At 37.1% G+C, this 27,532-nt stretch overlaps 1 protein-coding gene across 2 annotated transcripts in view; it reads right to left on the bottom strand.

Moving 5' to 3' along the window:
- Positions 1-27,532, bottom strand: part of EXT2 (exostosin glycosyltransferase 2) — a 72,846-nt gene that overhangs the window by 25,238 nt on the left and 20,076 nt on the right. For both annotated transcript variants that reach the window (XM_036384396.2, XM_036384397.2), the window contains exons 8-9: positions 13,596-13,727; positions 4,589-4,778 (exon numbers count right to left, since the gene is read on the bottom strand). In XM_036384396.2, coding sequence (XP_036240289.1) covers positions 4,589-4,778; positions 13,596-13,727 — 322 coding nt within the window. The remainder of the gene's footprint in view (positions 1-4,588; positions 4,779-13,595; positions 13,728-27,532) is intronic.

Here is a 27,532-nt window from a genome sequence, read left to right as displayed (position 1 = left end):
ACCTAATCAAGGAAAACGGCATTAAGTCCATCATCAAGAAGCCAATTAATCAAAAACTTAGAAGTTAAAAAACCCAGTCCTACCAGTGCTGAGTACCAAAGGCACAGTATGCAAAAAAATCCCAAACCTGTCACTGCAGTTTTTATTAATTTGTTTTTAGATAGCGCTTCCTTAAGGTACAGCAACCCAAAGGATACTCTCTTTAGCCCCAATAGTTTATATCAATGTTATTGATATAAACTATTTAAATACAGTTTAAAACAGCATCAAATAGAAATACAAAGATTATTATTTCAGTAATACTATACGAAGTTTATAGCAACTTAGCTCCAGGATCCACAACTAAACAGAAAATACACATTCCTTAAAATACATTTTTCATTTTTATAAAACAACCTAAGGAATCAGTCTATCACACATTATTTCTAGCTTGTTGCATATTTCCTAACAGTAACGAATTTTTATATTATAATATGATTTATGTGGTAGACCAAGTGGTTTCTTCATTTGTCTGAAACAAATGGTGGGAATTTCTATCACAGACTATTTTCTTGAATTGCAGTACTAGCAATTTAGAAAAACACAAATGAAAGGAAAAAATATTTGGCTGATGGAGAAAATCATGATTTCTACAAAATATTCCCAGCAGCAGGCACTTAAACCACAATGTTTATTTTAATTGATCCATTGTGAGGGAAAAAAATAGATTATTTTCCTGTAGTATTTCAAGGCTTTTACTATTTTTATTAGTATTATACACACAGTTATGAGCCTACTGACATTACTGCTGCATTGATGGGCTTCTTGCATACAATGCATGGCACAGAAAATAAGCAAAACTCAGCCAAAGACACTGAGCAGAGATCACGTCCCTAAATTCATTGAGTACTTAAGATAACAAGCTGATTCTATAATGTTTTAAGGTTCCAGAGTAGAATCATCACTGTATGTGATATTTTCTTTCTGCTATTTCACATATAAGATTCAATATTTTTACCATCAAAAACATTGCGTAAACTTCAAACTTTGTTGTCTTTGCACAAGACATCTGTGTTTCTCATAGATTCATCTTGTTTCTTTTCACTGATTCTAAAGAAAACAAACCACCAGTTCAGACTTCCACAGACAGCTCTCAGACATTAGGTTAAAAAAAATGATCCTTACAAACTCTTAAGGCTAAGGAAAAAACAATCTTAAAATTACTACTGATATCTAACCCACCCACATACATGTAGTTCTCCAATTTTATATTTTTACACACTACTTGGTTGAAAACTTTCCATACAAGTGCTTAATTAATCCATTGCCCTCTTACCTGCTTACCTTTTTTATCAGCCAACATAACAAAAAAAACCTGTTGCATCAGAGCTGCATCTGCCCCGAGAGGTTTAGGTTTGAAAAGAGTTTGTTTCCAGACACCTTGCACACTCCCCACACTTGTTACCACTGCACAGCAGCTGAAATCAGCTACAGCCTCTTAGCTGGGATGCTCAGCACTACTGATGGCAGTGACCACCTGGGACTCCATGATCTTAAATTTTGTACAATTTTTAGAGTATTGAATTTTCACCTGTTTTCCTCCTAAGTCGTATCATTACATAAAGGCACTATTGCAAATGCATAGCATATTGTTTTGATAATAATGATATTTTCAGTTATAATAATTTTATGGTGTTGACAGAGGAAAGAAAGGAAAGGCCACATGTCACTTGTGTGGCACTTTGCCAGTTGCATCCCAGGAAACCTAAGCCCAATTCTCAATTTAGCACACATACTCACTAAGGAAGGCAATTTGGATGTTCTTCACCCAGCCCTCCCACTTACACATGCAAAACAAAATGAAGACATGAAGAGCTGCAATGACAAAAGCCAAGATCTGCTTCTGTACTGAAACATGTCCCTTACATGGAAAGGACCAAGAAATAAAGCACTTGATGCTCTAGAAGGTTAAGCACCTCTGCTTTACTACAACCAATTAAAAATGAATAGCCATAAAAGTGCAGATACTACTGTAGGGTAATAAACTAGACTTTATCAGTGACAGTGGTGCACATTACAAACTTCAAACTCATTCCTTGTTCTAATCCATCAGAAACTTCCTGGCTTTAACAGGCTATAAACAGCAGAAGCTTTGAAGTCTGAGGATTAGGATCGCTAATAGACAGACTGAACGAGAGACTGGCTGAAGAGCCAAGTGGAATGCCCTGCATGGATCTGGAATAAAACAAGTTCATTTAATCAAACTGACCTCTCTCTAGCCGTGGGCCAAGAGATTACAATGATTGTAACAGCAATAAAGGTAAAAGGGACACCAAAAACAAATAGTTATTCGCTTCAATGCAATGCTTAGGCTAATGCAAGGACGAAACTGCTTATGCTTTCAACTGTACTCTCAAGTCCACAACTTTAAGCTCTATAGGTTGGGGTTTTTTTAACTAGTTTATGACTTAGGGGTAATAGAGGCAGAAAAAAATTAAACACACTTTGTTTTTCAAGACAAATACAATGACTGAAAAGAAGAGGTCATTTTAATGATCTATTTGCTTCAGCTCTCCTGTACCTCAGACTCACTTGAAGGAAATGTGAAAACAATTCATTTGGGTTGAATCCACCCACACTTAGTGATCATATAAATGTATATATCACTAAGCTTTTTTGCTTTTAGAAAATAACTGTTTACTGCAAAAATTCCTGTTGTTATCAATTTATACACAACAATTTTTACTCTAAAGGGTTGCAAAACATTTAAAATATGACTAAACTTGAGGTATTTAGCCCAGAAGTAATAAAGAACACTTTTTAAAGTAAGCAATAAAGTTACTCTGCTTCCAACTGTAGCAAGTTGCCAAAATGGCAAATGAGCCAAGTGAATAGTAGCAACAGCTTGGCTCTAAGCAGCTCTTCGGAGATGGTAAATTGAGTGGTCAGGGAATAATTTCTATGTTGCATCCTGCTGCTACGCAGAATAACTAACCTTGAAGAGTAGAACACAGCAGCAGTTGAAGCCTCTGGAAAGAGAATTATAAAGTGAAGAGTCCTAACAACACACTTCATTTGCTTCAGAAGAATCCACAATGCAACATTTCTTTTGAACACGTATTCCTAGAAGGCAACATTTCTTGTCCCACAAAATCACCACATTTTCAGATGAGAATGACAGATCCATATGTACAGCACATGGGAACCAGGCTCATTACAGCTACTATAGCTACAGTATTTAATCCAGAATGAGAAGAGGAGGCTTTAATTGCCCAGCACAATGCTCAGGATTTTAGTACTGGTATTCAGACCTCGAAGAAAGTCATCCTAGGGAAGAGTAAGCACAGAAATAAAATGAACAGTGTTGTAGAGTCTGTCTAGCACTGGAGAGGATTACCAAAGGCCCAGCCTAGTTAGTTTCCTTTACATGGGGCAAGACCTCCCATTTATTCCATGGTGATTTCATAATGGAATTCAATAATGTCAGGACATGTGTTTCCAGCTGAGGACCTGGGAAAAGATTAGGAGCAGCATGGTGTCATGAGGCAGGCAGCCTGGGGATGGGAAAGAAGAGAGTTGGTTGGACACAAAGCAGCCCATGGAGTGTACAATGACATTGCATAGAAGGAGACAAACATGGAACAGGGATCTTTGGTTTGAAAATGTAGGCAGCAAGCTGTGAGGACTGGGCAGACTGAGACTGAGTGCTGGTACAAGGGGATACAGTACAGCATTATGCCAGGCTGGCAAAGTACATCTCAGCTACTGAAAACAAAACAATTGAGAGATTTACAGCACTGAATTCACACTGGAGTAATTAATATACCTTTGAAACCAAACCTCGTTCCAAAAATCTACACATATAAATAACTTGGGAAAATGCCTGTGAATGAGTCCACATTTTAAAATAACCATATATTAAAAAACAATTTAAAAACCATGCAGATGACACCAGACTCACTCACATACAACAGAGAGCAGCACAGTATACCATATGTGGTAGATACAGAAATATTTTAAAACAGGCAGTTATGTATTGTCTTACTGAGCAAGCATTAGCATTTTCACAAGATATTCTAGTGGTATGGAGACTCCATTTTGGACACCTGAAATGTCCCAAATTTTAATTTCAACAATCAATCGAAATATTCACTTATTTTATAGCTCCAAGCATTCAAACTACTCTGCTGCTTTGAACCGCATTTGCTCTAGAAACAGTCCAGTAGCAGCAGTATATACACTGTGACAGAAGTCTGTCTACAAAGACATAAAAGCAAGTATTGACAGATCAAAAATAAACTTCTCCTTACTACACCCTCTAAAAATGCTAAGGACAGAAATGTTTCTGCAATACTGTATTTATAACTTTTGATTCAGAAGTTAGCAGCACAACCACTGGCATGCTTTTGTTCTTGTTATCTACTTTGGCTTCTCTTATTTCACTTTCAGACACTTTGTCACAAAAAATTCAAACCCATTATTTTGAAAGAACCATTAAATACTTCTAGAATATAAATGATGTAGAAGAGAGGTCATTCTGTAACAGGTGTCAATAGACATGCTATGCCCAGTTTCACCTTCCTCCACCACCCCTACCACAGGTTTTTACCTTCTGGTGGATTCTTATTCTGGTTGTTCCAGACTACCAACAATTTGGATAGACTGGGCACTTTAGACACCTCGGTGATAACTCGGAAAAGGCTCTCCACTCGGTCATAGGTCAGAACCACGGCTGTGAAACCTTGGGACTGAGGTGGGATCAGTGGAAGGAAGAGTGGGTTGCTCACACTGCTCCATTTCTGTGAAGGAATACAAGAAAACAGCAAAGCAATTTGTTTAAGGTAAATTATCACAGTAGGAACTAAATCATATAGCCAGGCCCTAACCATCAGATTTGTAATTTGCTCAGATCAGGCAATTCTTCAATTCTGACTTTGGCAATTTCTCAAAACCTTTATTCCAATCTCTTTCTTATTTCAATTTTCATTTATGTCTGGCTGTAATGTTGCAACCAGATAGAGATTAAGGCAAAACTAAAGTGGAAGAGGTAGACAGATTTGTGGAGAAGGAAAACCAAGGTGAATTGAGCCCAGCTAGCATGGTTCAATTCTCATTTACTAATAATTATTTCAAGACTTTTATATTTATAGTCAGGACTCAATAAACAAAGAGAAACTTAATCAGCACTACAATTTCAGAGTGAAAAAGTGTTAACAACAACAAAAGCAAAGGAACAAACCCATAAACTTGGCATAAAATGTGCACCCAAGCAAAAAGGGAAAAAGTAGGTACAAAGAGGAGCAACGTACGAGCTTCCACAAAGTTTGGTCAATGGTGGAAAAAATCTCACCTATTACATTAAAAAAAATTTAAAAGACATAAGATTCAAAGATGAATTTCAGAGTTATCTGCTCCTTGAGAATTTTAACTAGGGCATCCCTTTTGAGACTTTAAAGATCTTACTTCAATACACAGCATAGGGAAGCCAGCCCAGATGGCAAGAGACAAGACAGACAACTACATTCCCACTGAATGTGCCAACCCCCTTTGGAGCTGACAACATGGGGGAGGAAGCAGTGAAGGGACCATTTGACAAGAATGAAAACACCAGCATTTTAGTCTCAAATTTTCCATTCCAGCTGACGTTCCAAGCAGAGGTCGGACAGAGAAGCAAAGGGAAAAACCAAACCCCTTGGGACAAGGTGAAAAGGGGAGTTGGGAAAGCAGAAACTGAATGACGATGTTTTGCAGAGTTTTGAATCCTAGCCTGTAAAAACTATGAAGACTTGTAAGAGGTTACCAACTGCCAGCAGTTTACAGAAATACTGTGAAATTCTCCAGCTAAACTCATACCATAGGCCTGCTTGTATCAGGAGTAAAGCAAGTTTTACAGACTCAGAGTTACAAGGTCACATTTGTAGGAAGTAAACTTTGAAATTTTCTGTTTCCCTATTTAGTCTTTGGTTAACTTTATACATCCAACAATCACATTCCTCGTGTTTAATGGCTAGGCACCTCTAACTACAATGACTTCAAGGATGAGGAGAATAAAGAGCCTATTTACTGAAAGACATCACAACATTTTGGTAAAGTAGAAAAAAAAATGATGTGAATATGATTTCCTTCTATGAACAAATCAAAACTGAAGAGGGGATAAATATGTGAGGCAAAAAAGTTAAGCACAGCACTGGCAGACTCTTTTCTCCAGGACAGTCTAAGAGTATGTTCCAGGCAAGGACCTGTCAGTAGGAGTAATATGTTTTAGTAGACTTCCTGAAGCAGTTGAAAACACAGACTGGTCTTCAGCTACACACACTTTATCAGGTCTGGTAAAAGCAGCATTCATCTTAAACTCTTTGTGAGGATCCTAATGGAAAACACAAAGTTCTAGTTTTTACCTGAGAGGAGTAATAGGATAATGTAGAAACAGTAACAGTACAATATGGAACTTTGGTTCTTGAAAGGGACATGGCTACCTGTGAAAGCACACTCAGTAATTCAGAAAATATACATCCATTACTTCAGCAACTGATGTGTGCAGAGAAAAATCTGCTTTCAGATTATTACATTTTCTAAAATTAAAGATTTTGTACATACTTTGCTAGTTGTACAAGATGACTAGTGGCAGATGGGGACAGCCCTCTGATTTTGCTGTAGCTCCAATAATTCCTACAGCAAATCACAATCTAAATGTTACCAGAGCATAATCCACCTCATTAAAGCTTTACTACAGACTTGTTTCCACACAACCCCCACCCCAAGACTGTTATTATCTGAATGACCTTGGTAATGTCAAGCAGCTTCTTAACACAACTCTCAGAAACCTCTTTTCATTAATACTTGAAACAGAGTTTTAACATCATAATCAGAGTGCCAAGAAAATATTATGTTTCTGTCCTACAAGAAGAAATAACTGGTAGAGCCATCTGCAGACAATGTTCTATTTATTACTTACGGGTGAGAATTGCTACCTAGATTGATGGCTCCCATTTGAAGTTTTTCTAGAAACATTTTCTCTTTGTCCACAGCACTTCCTAACAAATTGCTTGCTATCATATATTTTGAAAGGCATTATTCCTTTTCCATAATCTAAGACTATTTTATGTACTTACAGAAAGAAATATATCGTGCATATGTGTGCAAGCACATGCATATGTACCTAAAATGGTCATGAATTTCTCTTTTAAAGTTAAATTTTAGGTACATTCCTTAAATCCCAACTTCTACTACTTTCAGAAAGGCATGAAAATTCTCCCCTGCTAGTCATAACTTAGGAAAATAAGGCAACTTTAGAGGAGGTTTTGCTTCTGCACCTACTAAAGGATGATGGAGGGAGGGAAAAGCCTGTAGACACACACTAATGGATGGGAGAACCATGCCTCTCATTTGAGAAAAACATTTCAAAAGGCAATTAAGCATCTCTCAAGTGCCATTAAGAGCCAACCCCCTGCTGCCTGCCTGAAGAGTGTGTCTACAGTCTGAGACCTCTTGACCCCACTTTCTGCAGGAAATCAGGCAAATTCAAGCCTCCATAATTTGCTAAAGTCTTCCAGATTTCTGCTTGGGAAAAGAAAACCATACAGGCAATTAATACAACAGCAACCTAATTAAATCTCCATTATGGCAGCAAAGCATGAAATGGCTAATGACATAGGGATGGGTTCTCCCAGTCACTGCTCAAGCAACCAAGTGATGAAGGCACATTTGCTCTATTCCCATCTTTATTAACATTCTTGATGGAAATTCACAGGAACTTTCACTCTCAGAGAGGAGAGCAAACAGCAACAGTAGATTGATCATCCATCACCTTTCTTTGACAAAGTGCTGACACTCAGCTATAGATAAGACAACCCTTCACTATCACCCTCCCAGCAAATATCATTAGAAGAGCCAGGATAATTAATCCAAGATTAATAGGTTACTTGCTGTGAATCATTTTTATGGGCAAAAAGGATCAAATTGAAATGTTAGTTTCCTCAGAGTAATTTCATGTCACTTAAGTCTCGCAGTCTCAGTTGTCTGATAGCTCTTTGCAGTTCATATGAAAATCCAGAGTACTGGAATGTGAGTGACAGTGAGAGCTTGGGAATAGCCTGAAGATGGAAGAGGGGAGAAGTCAGGAAGGGTTCTGTATATACATAAGGATTCGGACTGCTGCAGCTGTCCTGTGCATGCTTTCGACAAGTGGGCATGTGTGATAATGCCTTAGAAACAAGGCTTTATTATAGCTCAATCAAATATTGTCCTCCCTTTTGGTCATCAGAAACAACCTGATGCTACTTTAGGAAAAATAAATACATTAAGGATGATGCACTAAGGGACCTGAATTCTCATGATGTGGGAGGCTTCAAGCTGGATTTGATGTAGAGTCTCAGATTCAACTTAGCAGGGAAGTTTATAACAGACCTTTCTCAGCAGGTACAGAAGGGAGAGAGGTGGGAGCTTCACAGCATCAATGAACACACACAGCTGGACTGAGAAATGGACAATCTTAATATTTAAATTCTATGGAGCCTCAGAGATACTGGTAAAACACCAGAGGTAACGAAGACTCAGTCCTGTCCCAAAACTTACTAACTGGTTGTTCACCATTGAAAGAGACTTGAGGAAAGGTACAGCAGACACATGAGGAACTATATCACAGAATGGTCTTTGAGAAAACAAGGCTGTATAAGATGTTCCATATCAAAGAGGAATCAAGAACAGTCCATCAATAACTTATCATTTAGTGGGAAAACTCAGCAACAGCACTTAAGAAAAATAAAATTTCACTGCTCCCATGAACAAGACAGTGAGCTTTCCCACCTGTCTATTTTATTTTCAACACCTAGCCTGCTTGTTGTAAACTACCTATTACTGAAACCATAAGTCTGAACAACAATTCACTGTCTTTTAAAAACACAGAGGTAAGGACAGCAGTGTGCTGAACTTAGTAGCTGAACAGTCCTATACATCTAAGCAAAACAGAGATATATCCCTGCCACTGTGGTTAAGGCTTTTTTCAGCTGGGTTGTTCTTAAAATCAATCTAACCTCAACATGGTTTCAATTATGAAGTACCAGACCAAAAAAAGCCTTGATTTATTCTATTTTTCTACAATTATTTATGGTAAGTTTCTATTCAATACTTTGAGAAAGTATTTCATCATGCTTCCCATCCTCAAGTGATTGGGCTGACTGAAGACTGTTGCAACAGGGCAAACCCAAAGGAATTAACCCTCCCTATTTGTCCAGAGCCAACCAAAGTTCTTACACCCAACAGAATTACAAACAAAGTTGCAGTGGCCATCATTTCATGTTTTAACGAAGATCTTAAACCCTCCTCACATAAAAAATTAGCTACAAGACAGACAGGAACTTCTACCTAGTGTAGAATAATCCACTGTGTAAGAAAAGTACCCTAACCCTGGGCAGGTAAACTAAAGAACCAACTGTTAAATCATGTTTCACACTCACATAAAAATACCAATGTTTACATCTGAATATGTGTGGGATATTCAACCAGTCCATAATACCAACACCAAAAAAAAAACCAATAAACTGAATTTTATTTAATATTTAAAAAAATACATATCTTCTAATATAATAAATAAAGCAAGATTTGATCCAGCTGATTGAAACCATCACACAAGAAGCTGGAAAATACAGCAGAAACAGAACTCTAATATTGTTCAATGGAAAAAATACCAAATATGCACTACCCAGAAATGTGCTACCTTGTTCTCATTTACAGGTAAAGTGTATGCTAATATTTGCTTAATGCTTTGGAGACGACAAATGGTACTAGGAAGGAAGCACAGTTATAACAGTAGCATCATCTGTAGACTGAGGACTACGAAATATTAGCCAAAGAAGCTAGGAATAGTTTAAATTTTTAACAAGTGTCAAGTTCCTAGTAATTGGCAGGACCCACAAAGTATTCTGTAAATTAACATTCTTCTTAGGCTTTGCTAAATGAATGGCATTCTGGGCACTAAGACAACTCTGCTATTTTAGCTTACACCAAATGATGGTGCTGTTTTCTGCCTCACTGGAAGAAATGAAATCTGGTATGTTTATTGTTCACATACTGATATTCTCAAGTGATTATTAAGCTCTGGTCTGTATCATCCAAGGTCAGAGCTCAAAAGCAGCCCCTGACAAAAAAACCATCTAATGTTTCATAGGTCTACATTATAAACAGGCTTGAAAGAATTTCAACAAAAGCAGCTGAAGAATTCTGAAAAAACCCGTCTTACTCATTTTTCAGAAACCCATACATATTAGTGAGGTATAAGGCAAAGAGGAGAATTTCAGCAATCTATAACGAAGCATAAGTAAGGAAGTAATTTACCTCTATTAGAGCATAACAAAGTACTTAATTGAAGGTAACAGATCACATCTCAAGCCCAAGTCATTATTTCTAATCCATTATTTCTAGCCCAAAATGCACGCCACAGAATCACTCATTTTCTGGCTTACTTGGACGTAACTGATTGCCTCTGCCTAATGGATAATGGTTGGACCAAAAAATATAAAAGACATTAAACTTCCATGCCTGCATCAAAAGACTGTCTGAGATATAAAGGGCTCAAGTAGTACAGCAATGAATTTCAGGCCCCAAAATTATCATTTGCTCCTCTTCATTAAAAGGAGGAAATATGTCATAATGCATTTTTATTCAAAGTATTATTCCATAACATATCAGCATATTATATGCTACTAGTCTTCCATTTCCTCAACAGGACAGTGAATAAGTAGAAAAATAATCCACTTTATTACTTTTTTTTTTTGCTTGAGAAAGGCCAACAGTCTTCAGTCAGCCCATAAAAACACAGAAAACTGCTTGGATCACTTCCCCTGTGCAATGTACTAAGTATGGAATTAACTGTATATGCATTTATCTTCTGCATACTGCATACTCCCTCCTGGAAAAACACCCTCCTGTACCACTGCTGCATGGACACTCTGGTGAAGATACTCAGGCAACAGTTTTACTAATATTTTGAGCCAATATAAGTCAAAGTAATGCCAAGTTAAGCAGCCTTCAAGCCACCGAGTCCCTCCCTTGCACACACCACCACTCTTTCTTTTTTTTCTTGCCTGCTAAGTTTTATATAAGGAATATTATTTTGGCTAGGTCACCACAAGTGAAATAGAAATACCAAAAAAAAAGGTTGCACATGAAAGAGGAAACTGACCTAACTGTAGAAGAGTGCAGGACTACTTCTTTGGGTATTCTGGAAGCAAACACATGAAGCTACAATACTTCAACAAAATGCAAAGTATAATGTGCACCTTGGAGAGTTGCGAGCCATTCTAATTGCCTAAGTAGAAATAATGGTTATACTGCTTTGTCTAACACATGAAGCAGTTGTAACAATTGAACAGCACAACAATTAGGAACCAGGACATTTTACCAAACTTCTTCTGTTACTTCTCAGGATTCTGTGAACTACTAAGCAAAATTACACACAAAAAAACCCCACCTCAAACCAAGGAAGAGGGCAGGTAAGAAACCATGGCCAAGAATTCTTTCTAAGTATCCTTCTCTGCATAATGATCTTGCACAGCAAGCTCTTCTTTCTGTTATACAGCTGAATTTGTCCTAGCAATTAAATGCACAAATTCCTTAAAGCTGGCATTCTCCTGTATAGATATTCCATAGGTAAATCTGTGCTCTCACTTTCAAAACCTCACTATTCAGAGCACAGGGATCTGAGCTCTATGAACAGCCTTGTACTGATTAAAGTAATTTCTGGCTAATTTAAGTAAGCCCTTAAAACAGTGATTGCACCTCTGCACCTCTTCTACACACCCTGCACCTTTGTGTTCCTATGGAAACCAGGTAACAGGAACAAAAGCATACAGAAGAGTATTGTACTTAATCCCTACTGACCACAGCACCACATGGAACAACAGGCAGAGCTAAAGGAACTGGCTGCACTCAGGTGAGCTTGAAGGCAGAATACAATGGCAAGTTCTGGAGGTTAGTTCCAGCCAGTAACACAAGATTTTATGGAAGTCACTCACAATTTTCACTCTGGTATTAATGTTAACTCACGTTATTTTGCTTATGCAAAATACTGTGAGTAATTTTAACAATTGTTTATTTTAACAATTAGCTATATCCTAGCCCCAAGACTGAAATAATTCTCTTTAAAAACTTCAGTCATGAGTTTATTTAGAAAAGAATACCACAATTTCTTGTAAACAAAAAGGACATTAGTTACTTTGCCTTCTTATCAAAGTCAGAGGATACAGCTGCCATTTTCTGCTACCTCAAATGTACACATTTAAGTCCTTCCAACTATAATGTTTCATCCAGGCTGACTAGAAATTGTAACAGTGCTAAGAGTGGATATGAGGCAGGAGCTGGATGAGACACAGGCTCAAGCAGATTATTACTGCCCAACAAGAAGACAACTTTGAGACTCTGACTAGTGCATTTAAAAAAAAAGTATAGGAGAGAATCCAGGATATGTTTCTAGGTTCCCTTTAAAGACTCAGTAATCCTTAAAGCATTTTCTTCATTTCACTAAGCGTGTTTAAAGGTGCTTGGCTCTGCTACCATAAATGTAAAGGTGTTAGGATATTCTGACTCCCTTCTTGTGGAGTACACACTTGTGCAGATTAATTTTCCTTAAATAGTGATCAGGGCCACATTTCCTCTCCAAGAAAGGACAAGAGGAGATTATTAATGCCTTTGGCTCAGCAATGGAAACAGAACTTCTGAAACACAGCAATGAGCTTCTAACTCTTCATCAGCAACTGTTCACACTCCATGGGTCTGAAGAGTTTCAAGTAAAACCCACCTTACTCCTACCCAGCTTTCTTTCTCTAAACTATCATAAAGCAACATAGTTAACAAGTTTGGTTTTATTAGTAAAACAAAACTATTTTTTATATTTTGACACAGAGAAAATTAACTGATTATGAGTGAAAATTATCTACAGGCTTTTATATAGTAAAAAATCAGAACCAGCTGCTTGGTGCAGGAGGTTAATTAATACTGCACTGTTTTTTCTTAACAGGAGTTCAACTAGTGAAACTTTAAATTACACCAAGAACAGGCAAAAAAAAATCCAGTAAAACTTTGATCATCAGTTTCTGTATTAGAGAAATTGTTAAGAAGTAACATAGAGAAAATTTTAGGCAGAAGGATAATTAGCTATTTCAACAGAATTATATGAAAGATTCCCACAGATTTTTTGAGATCTTCAGCATTTCCACTATTTTCTCTGCATCATACAGACTATGTCCAAATATATACAGTGCTCCAAACTCTCTCTGCATTAAATAGAAAGAAAGAAAAGTGTGTGTGTGTGTGTGTGTGTGTGTGTGTGTGTGTGCGCATCAAGGAAAAAAATATATATATAAACAAGGAAGCAATTTAATGTGCGCAATAGCAAAAGTTGAAAGTTCTCATCTTTGTGCCAGGACATAAAACTGCTAGTTATTTTGCCAGTTGTCATAAAATATATGAGCTTCATCTGTGCAAGTTACCAGCACAACACATACACACAAAAAATCAGACACAGAATTATTACCAAGTTTCATAGCATATACCTTTTATACAAGAAAAAAAACCCCAAAACCACATTTTTTTTTATGAGTAAATCAAACGAATTTGCTTACCACAGCTGGGGGATCATTCCATTCTTCATAAGAAATAGCAGCATATGGGTAAATTCTATCATTGATAATCTGAAGAGTAGCGAGAGCAATTGCTTTCATCGATCGAAAATATGCTTCCCAGAACCACCTTGCCTGTAAAGAGAATAAAATTCACTCACATTGCACAGATCCAGTGCTTAATAATCAATTTTGGCTTGCCATGCACAATCTGTTCCATGCAGTCTACATGTCAGGTGGAAATTAAATTAGGAGGAATGTTTATTGTAGATAGAGTATTTCCATAATGCCTGAAGGCTTCAAACTCAACTCCACCCCTTAAAAGGACTCACAGCCAATAAAAAGAAGCAGCAGCATTATTTTGCAAGAGATTAAACAGAATGAAAATATTTGAAGGAATCAAGTACTTTCACACTTAGATCATACATTTTCATCCTGAAAAATGTCAAAAGCATTTTGACCATAGAAGAAAATAAATTACTGTTATACTCCATTTTTTCTAAGGCAAAGGAATCCACTGTACAGTTAAATAGTCAAATAAAAGCACTCTGCCTGAAAGGCAGAGCTTAAAAGTCTCTTTTTAACATCAATATTAGAGACACTTGATCAGATAGAGAATTTCAGTATTCACAAAACCTACCAGACTGATAGCTTCCAAGAGACCTAATATTATTTATACAAGTAAAGGATTATTATTTTTACATAGAAATATACATGTACATGCCAATTTATTACAATCGTTAATCCAGACGAATTTCTAGCACAGTGTAAAGCTGCTGAAATGAAGCCTGAGATTGTTATACACAGGTGCTCCAAATTTCACAGATGAGTTGCTCCAAAACTAAGGTCCCATACAAGTTTTCATCTTGTCCCAGTTTCTGTGTATGACAGAAATTACAGAAGAAAAGCAGAGGTTTGGAAATGAAAATGCTGACTTATCTGACTCTCTGTTAAGAGATATAAACATATTTTTCAATCCCTAGAACTATCAAATGATCCTGTAGGTCCCTATCCAACCCAGAAGGAAACATGCTTAACCAAACCATGTAGTTCAAGAGTTCTGGCCCAAAAGATATGATTTTTTTCAACCTTGCTTTTCTTCAGGAAACTGCAGCACGTTGAAGTCTTCAGAAATTAATTTCATTTGCAATCTCCCTATGGTTAATTACCAGCTATAAGAGTATGTGTTTGCATCTAGAAGGTAGAGCAATTAAAACAAATGCATTTTTTCTTTAATTGGAACCTTTAGAAGTTTTCAGAGTCAGGACACAGCTGAAGACAATACACAAATTTGGGCAAGTGCTATTTTACTCTTGCTACAGATTTCTTAAATAGCAAAAAAGGGTCTAGAGTTTAGCAGTTTAAATAGCATGCATGAAAATATTAAATAATATTATTTACCTTATTTAGTTACTGTATTATTTACCTTATTCAATTACTGAAGGAATACCAAGTTTCTGGAGGTACAGGTCTTAGGATGAACCAGAAATAACTCCTGTTTATCTGTTTTTAACAAATGCCAACAGATCTCACTCTGAAGGTCAGTACTTTTTAACAGAAGACACACAGTGATTCCTGCATTTACACTTCCTTTTGGATATTCCTAGACTAAATAACAGTATAGAGGAAAGATTATAAGCACAAACTTGCACATATTTATGTTTATGCTACCCTGTACTTTACTCCAAGTGTAAGCTATGGGATTTAGAACTACAGACTTGTTGCAGAACCACCAGCCCTAAAACTCTACTCTGTGAGTAAAAAAAAATAAAATCTGTAAAACAGATTCAGTAGAATATTTCTGCAAGTATTTAAGATGAAAAAAATCCATGTTACAATTTAAAAAACAAACTAGAAAAGAGGTTATTGCTCTCTGAAGTACTACATTTACTGTGCAAACAGCCATGACTGTGACTATTTCAGGCTATTTCAAAATTTAACTGCATAGAGTGATGGGTATGTCCAAAATGACACTACTCTGGAGCTTGTCATCCAGAGAGAGTGCAAAGTAACCTCAGTTTAGAATGGAATCACTTCCCTCTCATTATTTCTCTTCCTGATAGGACTTAACAGCTGGATAACAGGCTGATTACCAGAAACACGGAACAAAATTACTTCCACATTCAAGTGTAAAAGCAGAAGAATTACATAAAAGGGGAAAGAACAAGTAAAAAGACAATAAAGCAAACACCACATGCTAAGCAAAAGCATTAGTATTTCTTTCCCCATATCCTATCCAGAAAGAAAAATATATTATCAAAACAGCAAACTATCTAAAAAGAAAACCAGAAGCAGATTAAGAATTAAAATGGACCACAACAGCTAATTTCCCTGTTGAAGTATGCTAAACAAAAAGGATTCTAAATTTTATTTTCATGATAGACAACAGTTTAGAACAATTGCAGCAAGCAGCATTAAGTAGGAAGGAGAAACTATGTAGCCTTTAAGCATACAACTTTATAAGCAACTAAGTAACTATTACTAGTGTGAAATACAGGATTATGTATTCCATTGTCATTAAATGACAGCATTCCTATAATGTTCTAAGACTGTTTATTAATGCCATAATATCTATTATTATCTAGCTTCATAAAAATCAAAGATGGTTTTCTTCCTTCAGTAAAACTAGGATGGCTCTGTTCTCTTTACTTAAAGAATGCTTGTACCGTCAGGGAAGATTACACCTTTTTACCAGAAGCAAATCTGGAGAAGGGGGCAGAGGGAATTTATGTTTTATAGACTAATATTTATGTAATTAATTTTTTGTAAAGAGCCATAAAATGTTCCCACAGTTGGTTGTAATATTTTTGGAGTTGTGTTTCTTTAAGGCAGAACTCAAAACCTTCTAAGGGGATTTGAAGTCCCCAAACAGATGTTTCAGGGTCTCATTACTTCCTCCCCACCTTGTTTGCTTTTATAAAGCAGAACTGATTAACATGGCTTGCTAGTGTCTGCTGGTCCACATGCTGAGTTACTAAATATTTTGGGAAAGTTTTCTATTGGAAAGATGTATGTTGACTCCATTTGAAATCTATTTTCTACTCTGCTTGGTGAGGTTGAAAAGCTTATGTTGGAATGTAAGAAATAGAGGGGATAGAAATCCCACGAACACATTTGTGATATGGGAGAGAGTAACAACAACATAAGAAAAAGGTTTCTGTTCCAGACTCTTATGCCAACTTTCTTATTGTTCTTACATAGCTTTAATGAGATCTCTGTTCCTCTTTTTTATATCTATGAATCCAGGAAACTCAAGAGTAACTTTAATACACTAAGCAATGTTTTTAAGGTATGGTAATTGTAATGCACTAATTAGAGCTACCTGAACTCCTTTCAGGATCTTGAAATAAACAATCTGTAAGTCCAGACCTTGGCTTTCACACAGAATTGATTATACACAGACTACAACTATGATGAAGTCAGACTCCTCCTTTCAACTTGAACTGAAATTACCTTCTAGTACACTAGAAGCCTGTTTGATGAGGTTTCCAGGTTTTTCTAAGGAAACACTATGTAGACCACAGACTTGTAGAGAAAGCTAACTTTGTATACACCTAAATATTGCTTAGACCATGGGCAACCTACATGGTTAACAGAGATCAAACATCTACTTTGTACTCTGTTTGCCAAGACAACACAGATCAATGTACATTAACAATTATGGCTTACAAGGAATTGAAAACTGAAAGAAGAAATCCAATTTCTCTTCTTCTAAATTTCTGAATAAATAGAAAATCTAGGATAGATCCAAAATGAAAGACAGAAAAGCATTACTTTTGAAAACAGTTTTACCAATGCTTTGAAGAGTCAAATCGAGCATACCGTATGACTTGACTGACAATGAGAAATAGATTATGTTATCGGGTTGCCCAGTGGGTTGGAAGTGACTGGAAGTTCTCATTACACAATAGATTGCCCATGAAATTAGTTCATTTGAATTCAATTTCTGCAGTAAATTTAACAAAGCCATGACAACTTCATTATGGAAGCCAAAGACTGAAGGAATCTGAGACCAAATTCTCTTCTCTCGCCAAGCAGTGAGCACTGCAGACTAAGTTCACAAACATGGACATGCCAGTAACTAGTTCTAAGTTGTTGCCCTTCCTTTCTTCTTTCCTCCTGCCCCACTTCCAACTGCTACATCCTCATCAGATCAGCCATGAAAACCCACCACTTTCTGTGAAGGCCAAAATTTCTTAACATAATGTAGTGTTATCAATTTATCTCCACAAATACACATGCACACCTTGAGAAAGATTAGCAATATCTGCAAGACAGATGTTCCTTAAACCAAGCAAGCAAGCATCCAACCCAAAAGTTCAATTCCACTTGTTTTCAGTTCCAGGATTTAGTTCAGACTATGAAGAAACTAAACTGCCAATATTCAGTACGTACCAGCACAGGCAAGAGCTTGGGAAGGAAGCATTTGAACTTATTTTCATACCAAACAACAGGCAGCAGCATGCAGCAACAGGGCAGCCTACTCATAGAAAGTAACATTTATTTAGGTAAGGTGTTATTTTCCTTAGAAATAAACACACTTGGGGGGCTAGCATCTCTTTATAAGCTCTTTACAAGCCAACATAGCATCAGGTTACAGAGTCCCTTCATATAAAGTTTATAAGTTCTAATGTTAATCCCATTAATGGTGCTCTGGTGTGGAGTGCAAGACAGACCAATGTAAATCTTTCGATTGGTTTTTGACAAAAAAACCACTGGGCATAAGGTAAGGAAAGGACTACCTTCTTTAACATTTAGATCAAGGGGAAAACATCCATGAAAGGAACTTTCTAGCCTTCTGGCTTTTCACAGCCCATGATTTGGTGGGAGTTTGTAAAAGAGGCAAGAGGGGAAAAAAAAATTCGCAAAAGAGTAGTAAAATTTAACTGCCCATAAACCACCACTTTTCTCAACTTTTAGGTCAGGCGCCATGATGCTGTGAGATTCTGCCCCACTGCAACAGTTCAGTGCTTCCAAAATGCCTTGAAAGGGTTTACAAGGCCTTGAAATACAACCATTTTCACACCACCTATGGTGACTCTACTTAAATGCTTTCCCTTCTTAATGGCTCTTGGTGTTCCTGGTTTTTACTCCCAGCTGGATTGGAGAAGTCTATGCAAGCAAAAGAGTGTGGCCTACCTGCTGCAACAGCACTGGCCTGGAAACCTGGTGATCTTACTTTTAATCCCGGTTCTGTTACTTATTTACAGATAAAAGTTTGGCATTTATTAGATTTCTTGCTTCTACTTCAGCATCTCAGCAGTATGTGTAATATTGACCTCAAAGAGATGTTATGAGACTTAACCATCCTAAACCTTTCAAATTTTGGGATGGATAGAAGAATAGAAAAAAACCCCAATAACTTTATCTTCTCTTATTATTTGTAAATAGAAACTTTAAATTAATAAAATATTTAGCTAAGTAACTGAAGTAACTGACTGCAGTAACCCTTTGCTAAAACATGTACCTTCAACAGGGATACAAAACATATTGCAGTAAATATCTACAGCTCAACTGTGCATCTGACAGCTCTGGACATGGAAGTGCATCCAGAAGGCCTGCTAAAGTTTTATGTCATATTGTAATATAAACAAACATATTTTAAGTTACTGAGACACAGCACATTATTATATCAGATTGGTCCCAGGCAACCTCCCCTCCCCCCAAACTATTGCCATTGGGGCAGTAGAATTAAATGGGCTACTGAGGTTCAAGATAAATTGAATTTTTGTATGCTTGCCCTATACTCAAGATGCATATGAATATAGCTGATGTTATATAATAGTCCAATAGTAAAGCTGAGCTCTCAAGAGCCCTACTGACCTCCGGTGCAAAATGGGACTGAAGAAAAGGTAAATTACTCTTTTGGAGCAATATACATTTTAGAAAAAGTTTCCCAAGATAAATTTTGGGTTTAGACTGAGGAACTTATAGCCCCAAGTTCCCACATTTTTCTGCTTATGAATTGTAATCTGCACCCTCTTTCTGTACTGTTTTATTGTTCCTACATCTGGTTCCCTGTTCCAACAGTTTCCTTGCGGATCACACATACTACTTTTAGTATGCAGTTCTCCAACAAAGATGATACCAGCTTGTATCAGCTAAAACCAGTGATATGTTTAGTTTTTTTATACAGGCTTACAAGAAAGCCTCAGAAGACTTTATACTATTAAGAATTAAACAGTATTTTGTTGTTTCTAAAAAATTGTAAGATTTTGTGATTAAAAAAAAAAATGCTTGATTGGTTTAGGACCCTTGGTGATATCACTCAATCACATTCAACCTAAGGCAGGTTGGCTTATTCTCAGTAATCAGTGCAGGAAAAAATAGGGTTATTCAGACAGAAATTTAGACCTCTGGTACCTAAAAATATCTTCCAATAAATCCATTCCTCTCTTAATAATGGATCATGAGAGGATAAAATAAGTGACTAGCTGTAGGTCATGGTCCTTCTTCCCCTTAAAGCTCTGTTTTCAATAGTGACCTGAAGTAGTCTCATTTTTCCTAGAGAGGGATAAGGACTTGAAATGCAAATCTAGGCTACACAAATCTAGGTTACATTTTTCAAAAACAACTCTCAGCCCATGAAAAACAGTAAGAGAGCTGTGCTCTAAAAAGTACTCTTACTTTTAGGGTGCCAGCACAATTACATGAAACAGGAGGTAAACTCTTTCGAAATTGCAAGTAAAAATGAGTTTCTTGTCCCCATCCATGGATTATGTAAGAATTTTAAAAGCTAATCCATTAAATCAATTAAATACTGGTAAAATCATGCTAACTTGCCTGAAACTGAAAAATTTTCTGATTTTCACGTTTTTATAGAATATCAGATTAAAAGCATCTTTCAAATTCAACCTAAACTGGCTGTGTTGCATCTGTTTCTCACTGCAGACCTATCCAAGAAAAGCAGTAGTGCAGACAGTATATAGAGAGTGTTCAGAGTAACAACATGTCACCTCTAAAGCTAAAAATGGAGATAAGCAAGGAATTGACGTTTTGGAGGCCCATGATCACTTCAGATAAAGACTAATTCATAATTCAGCATGGGGGTTATCTGAACCTCAAACCAGAGGCTCCTCTGCAACGGAAAAAAGAGGAGTGAACAGTAGAACAATGCAGGGCACACACTGTTGTGTCCAGTTAACAAAGTTTTGCTCCTAATGTAATCTGACATCATTATTTCAATATTATTTCTGAACTTTCATTCCATGTTACTGACTTACACACAATTCTCAAGTAAAGCCCTGAGAGCACTCAATTCATCTATTTAACTTATATGAGTGGCCTATAGAGGAATATTCCTTAATTACAAGACACTTCAGCAGTATGAACAAACAAATCAAAAATTTGTACCATTACAGTTAAATATTTTAAGAAAGAGATTCTAGACAGACATTTCATGGTGCTGGTTTTTATTGTAATTCAGCTTCAAAAACAATGTCTTCAAAATTGAAGCAGTAAGTTGATTTAATTCTTCGGCTCAATATTCTCTGCTGCAGTAATTTCAGCTATGAAACAAGTACATTTGCCTCCTTCAGATACAACAGAGTGAAAACTGAATCTTTCCATTATCCAAATTTCTTTTTTTCCTTTTTCTTTTTGAAGCTGCCAATTCATAAGGGGACAGAGGTCAGAGTTCGAAATGCTAATCTTACCCTTCAGATAGCAGCCACTTGGGAATAACTCACTTCTACTCACTCTCAGTTTTATTGCTGGAGACTACTTGCTGACTCTTAGAAGAGTTAAAAGAAAATGTTAGTGCAAGCTCAGACATTAAAACTAGGCTTCTTGCACTGCAGCCCTCCTCAGATTCTCCTCTTTGGTGCTTTGAAAAGAATCACATCAATTGTAGTAATCCATACATACAACACATACCGTGCATATATGAGAACAGTTCTTAGAAGCTTATCTATTAAATTTAACATTTTCACTCTTGCTTCCACACTTTCACTTAACTTTGGGAGTTTGAGGAGTTTTTTGATTTGTTTTAGGGGTGGTGGGTTTTGGAAGCTTTCTTGCTTTGGTGTTTCTAAGGTTTTAATCTTCTCATGAAGAGCCTTCTTCTGCTTAAATACACGACACAAAAGAAGGTACTTTCAATAAAAGAGTTCTCATTCTCTCTCACTAAATGGCAACTTTTATATAGTTTTGAAATCCTACATTATCTTTACCCTTAAAATACAGATTTCTGCTATTCCTTGTCCTAGTAATAGCAACTTAATTCTAAAAATAGCAAGAACACAAGACTTGAATAGATAAAAATAATCACCCGGCACTGGTGATCTCTCCTCTCTCCATATATTTCTGCACCTCAAACTTGCTTCTTTGATTAATGAGTATGTCAACCTAGCAATTCTTGTGCAGAAGGCAACATTGCACCAGCCAGGAAACCTGACTTACTGCCCTGGCACCCCACAAATCCATGGTCAAAATACTTTTCAGTTATGCAGCCAACAAACAGATACCAGCACTATGAGCAGCAAGGAACCCACCCCATTCTCAGCTGTGGTGGGGAATACTATTACAAAGTGTGGAGACAGAGCCAGCAAAGAAAGTAGCAGGATGAGGGGAAAAAACAACAAAACCCAAAAAAACCCCACAACCAAACAAAACCCCAAAATTTCATGCAGCATTTACAACTTTTAAACATGTGATATTAAAATATTACTACCATTTTCTGAATTCCCTTTGCTCCCAAAGAGCTTTCAGTTTGTCTTCCTATTTACAAGCAAATGGCATGTGTTGACACCATAGAAATAACACAGCTGAAAAAGAGAAACAGGTACTGCTCTAGCTTCCAGATAAGCCATTATATCTACATAGTCATCAATAATGATGTAAAAACACAAAAAATAACCCACTCTCTTCCCTCCAGTTTCCAGGAGTTTGCATGGCTCTGTAATTACTCCAATTTCACCAGGCCATTACTGTAAAGGAAGTGGCAGGCACACCTAACCTGGGGAGTAGTCAAAAATACTTGAACCTGTATCATGATGATACAGGTTATTATGATGTTTGTTCTCAACACACTCAAAATAAAACCAGACCTACAGTGAGCTAGAATTGTGCAATCACTGATTCAACAGCAGTCAGGAAGTCAACAGAAAACAAATATATATGTATGTAATTGCAGGGAACATTCAACTACTGCATGCCCAGAAGTTGGGGGGTGGGAAGATGTTTAATCCACATTTCTTGACAAGTGACGGACAGCTCCTGAAACTGAAAGCAATAGGTTTCTAGTCCTAGGGGTATTGCCTTCAAATATGTCTATGTTCTCAGGGTAGATCAGTTTTCCCTGCTGCAGGCATCCTGCTGAGAGGTGAGGTCCCAAGCAAAACACAGGAATCTGACTGCAAGTCTTTGAGGTGGCAGGAGCCAAGGGAGGTTCAAAGACAAGGCTGGCTGGTGGGCAGCACCTCTGAGTACTGCTGAGGTTAGAGGTTAGTAAAGCAGGAGCCACTGGCCAATAAAACAGTGTTTGGAGAGCCCACCCTATAGATAAATTGGGGATCTGTTTACACCTTTCCCAGCTTTCTGAGTTACACACACTGATGCTTCCCACTGTGATCTTGTCCTGTGTCCACCAGCATCTCCCTGCCTCGGCAGCTGCCCTGCTCTCTGCTGGTTGGCTTTATAGCATAGCTAAAGGATGCTTGGAAACTTTTAATCAGCATCCAGCATCAAAAATAAATAAATAAAAGCACAACTGCTTTTATTTGTGTCAACTGCTGCAATAAGATCTGGCTTGTTTGAGATTTCCCATGACTGCTGTACTAATGCTGGGAGAATAGAAGCTTAAATTCCCTTGATTAGAGAAGCTAAACACAAAGCAAGCCCAGTGCCAATCACACACATGAAAGGACAGCTTTTTGAAGGATGAAAAAAAAATCTAGGTAAGGTTACCACTATATTATAGCTGTCAAAAATCAGCACATACCTCAATTTCAGAGCTTAAGCTCTATACCAGGAAGAACTTGCCCTTTTGATGAAGGCATGTTTTGCTCATTTTCCTGTAAGCTATACAGCTCTGTTTTATATAAGCACAAACACAACACTCATACCCCCATACACACAGTTCTCAACACTGGACAACTTTAACCACAGACATCACTGCCAGCGTTGCTTGAATACAAACACATCTTACTCACTTCTCTGAGGATAAATCTGAAGGACTGGCAGTCATGAGGGTTTTTCCATATCTACTGGAAAAATTCCATTTAGGACATGACACTGATTTCTTCCTCCACATCTTAAATATAACTGATCTTAGCTTGGGCTATATAAAAATACCTCATCCTTCATGGCTCAAACTGCACATGGCTGTATGGCTATCTGATGAAATGGGAAAGGTGAATATTCACTGCAAGTTGTGATAACAGTATATGGTAGTCACACCACAATGAAACAGGATTGAAAATAAATTAACACGAAAAAAATCACTGAAAGGCATCAAAAAGAGTTATTTATCTCTTCTTGGTAAACATCTGGAATAGCATTCTATTCTCTACAGTATGAAGCCAAACTTCTATCCATGATTCCCTACCAACATTAGCATCCTGGAATATGCACATCTTCTACAATCCTTCTGCTCATAGCATCTCTACAGAGCTAAGCCACCAGAATTCAATGACGACTAATGCCAGCTGCCACTTTAATTTCTAAAGAGCATTCAAAATTGTTCCTAATGAAAAAAAAAAAAAAAAGAAGCCAAACCCTAGATACAAATTACAGCATTTTAAAGTCAAGGGACACTACAGTATATTCCTAACACAGCCCACTATTTAGTTTGCAAAAAAAAAAAAAAGACACAATTTTCCTACCTTCAGGCATCTAAGAAACTATTCAATATATCTGCATAATTTACAGACAAAGATTAAAGGAAAAGCTGGCTGAAGATTATCTGTCAGCAAATTGTTTCTATAGAAAATAGTAAGACCTTTCTAGTTTAAAAGCCAGATGTTCCTAGTGTATTGTAAGAGACATTTGATATAGTCATTAAAACAGGATGTAGATTTCTAAATTCCATTATTAATATTATGATTTGACCTTGTATAAGTTATTTACATATCTACCTACTCATCAGTAAAATGGATACAAGACCAAGGTGTATTTACTATTCTATTTAATATACTCACATGCAAACTACTACAGCAATGCAGTGTATTTATGCTATATAGATAAATGTTAAACTTGTAATACTTTCAACAATTAAAGGGGGAAAACAAAGCAAGCAGCTTTGATAAGGAATGTGATGTGGTACAGAGTAAACAGCAGCAAAGGGAAAGCACACAGTAGCAAAGAAAGAGTGCAACACCAGGAGATCATGCTTAATCATCCATTTGTCTGCAGCTAACTGCTTCATGTGCATGACAGAATATTTTCAAATATTCTTTCTAGAAGTACATGCCTTTCCAATTTCTGGATCATCTGCTTTATCTGTAGTCTATTCAAGTTGTGTATAGCAATCTGCAAAGAGTATCCAAAAATCCACTGTGCAACATGATACAGACTCTTAAAGCACAGATTCTTAAAATCTAATCTGAAAACCAAAATAAAATTGTCATAGAATAGCATAATTTTCCTCTTACAGTTAAGTTTAACCTTTTACTGTTTAGAAGCTGCCAATGTAGATGCAAAAGCAACCCAAATGTATCCTATAAAAATTATACATAAAGGTGCTGATTGGTCTCAAATTTCAGAGCTCTTTCTCAGAGATGCCACGAAGACAGTTTTCTTCATTCTGAAAACAACAAGGCAGGATAGACAAGAAGAAAAAAAATCTAGGATAAGGATACTCTCTGCAACAACTGAAGGGAGAGGGGAGCAATGAAGGTCTCATATATAAATGCCAAGGATTCTACAACTCCCATGGTGATCCTGGCAGTAAGCCAGGAAAAAGTTTTTTTCTTTCCTTTGCTGTTTGCAGCAACAAATCTTTCCTCTGGGGGAGGGGTGAGAGGGCTGGAACTAACTTCACTGCATCTGATAAGATGGCAAATTGTCCAGGCCTGACATTTATGGGGGACCCAGAGCTTCACCGAAGCACTCTGGGAGGATTAAAGCAGGGTTAGGCTCTGCAGTCACACTCCTTAAAATGCTACAAATGGCAGACAGATGAAAGTTTTCCTAAATTTGATAATGATGATTCTACAGAACCCAGAGACAGAAGCTGTCCCCTGTCAGGGAAAGAACTGCAGCTGTACATTTAATATTCTCATTAAAAGGACTTGTAAAAGCCTAAGTATGCTCAAAGAGCATCTAGTGTCCAGATATTGAAATGAATTTCTGTTTAATTGGTTAACAAGAACTAAATCCCATCTCTTTCATGTAAGCTGCACCACCCACAGGAAAACTCCACCACCCATTTGCTTTAACTCTATCCAAGACCATTTCACTGCAAGAATGGGATGTTTCACACGCTGGCAGTGATTGCCTGGAGCCAGCAGAAAGGCTCATATAGCTGTCAGCAAGCTGATAAGAGTTGAAATTACTCTACAGAGCCCTCTTTAAAGAGGAGCCAAAGAAGCACATTAAATGAAAGGGAGGAGGGTCAGAAAAGCCAGCCACTCATGTTGTTTTAACGTGGCACTAAAACAAGTCATTGATTTATGCTTGTGTCTTCAGCTCTGTTTGACCTGGAGTCTGAACTTCTCTTCAGCTCAGGGCTGAGGCACATAGGATGTGCCCAAGAAAAACCACAACAGCTTGTCCAGGTATTCTAACTGTGGGAACAAACACTGCAAACTACATGTTTTCTATCCACAAATTTTACCCTGAATTTACATCCTGTTTTAGCCTTCAATTGTCCGCTCAGGCTAAAAAACACAAGAGGTTGTGATTATCTGAAACTTTAATTAGTGCAAAGCAAGAATGGTACATGGCCAACTATTTGAGAGGGTACCTTGTGGGGCTTCAGGAAAGTGAATTACACATTCACCCAAAGAAGGAAACTATACATCACTTTCAGTAGTGTCCCACTGAAGTGTTTGGCAGCCAGTGAAGTAAAGATGCATTTTAAAGATGCATCTGACAATGTTATTACAAGGCATTATAATACTCAAGTCTTTTGTAAACATGAGTCCTGAAGCTGCCGGGTCTGACCAAATGGCCTTCTGTTCCCATATTCTCCCTCTGACAGAGCTCCACAGCAGGTACCTTAGGAACCCCCCTCCCACAGACACAGCAGGCAGAAGCCACCACTTCCTCAGAGTACTCTCCAGCTTCCAGAAGTCTGCAATGCAGGAACTTTTAAGCCAGAGGGTATATCTTTGCATCCATCTCTGACAGATTTTCCTTCTCTGGATTTCTTCATTCTGCCTTTTATGTCAATAAAACCTCTTCACTCACACAAAATTATGAAGCAGTGATTCTCACAGACTACCTCTTATGTCTGTGAGATCATCTCCTTTTTTTTAGACCAGATTCCAAATAATAAAAGTACTGTGAGACATCAAATGAAATTGTATCCAACAATGTACAGTCACATCCAGTCACTTTTTCATTACCTACTTATTTTTTAGTTCTGTATTATATTCCTGCTTCATCATCACCAATCATTCATTTTCAAGATGAAGAGTGTTACACTATTTCATCAGTCTCCTCTTGAAACTTTGATCACATTTGTTCTATTACATAACTTTCAAGATGGGAGAACCATAACTACAGACTGTATTCATGGTGCAGACACACAACAGATATGCATGGTGGCACAGTATTTTCCATCTTGTTCTCTCTTTTCTAAAAATTCCTTGTGTTTTTTTAACATAACTGACTATGGAATTCATACTTTCACATAACTATTTATTACAGCTCTTAAGAATTCTTTTCCAAGTGATTGCAACTAGTTGAGAGGCCAAAACTGCCTATGAAAAGGCTGTTTTAAATTGCATATATACCCCTTTGTATACTGAATTTAATTTATCACTCTATCATTTGGC

Source organism: Molothrus ater, chromosome 6 (assembly GCF_012460135.2).
Source record: "Molothrus ater isolate BHLD 08-10-18 breed brown headed cowbird chromosome 6, BPBGC_Mater_1.1, whole genome shotgun sequence".
In the NCBI taxonomy this organism is placed as follows: Eukaryota; Metazoa; Chordata; class Aves; order Passeriformes; family Icteridae; genus Molothrus; species Molothrus ater.
Note: the sequence above shows the minus strand (reverse complement) of the source record. Positions and strands in the feature narration are given on the sequence as shown.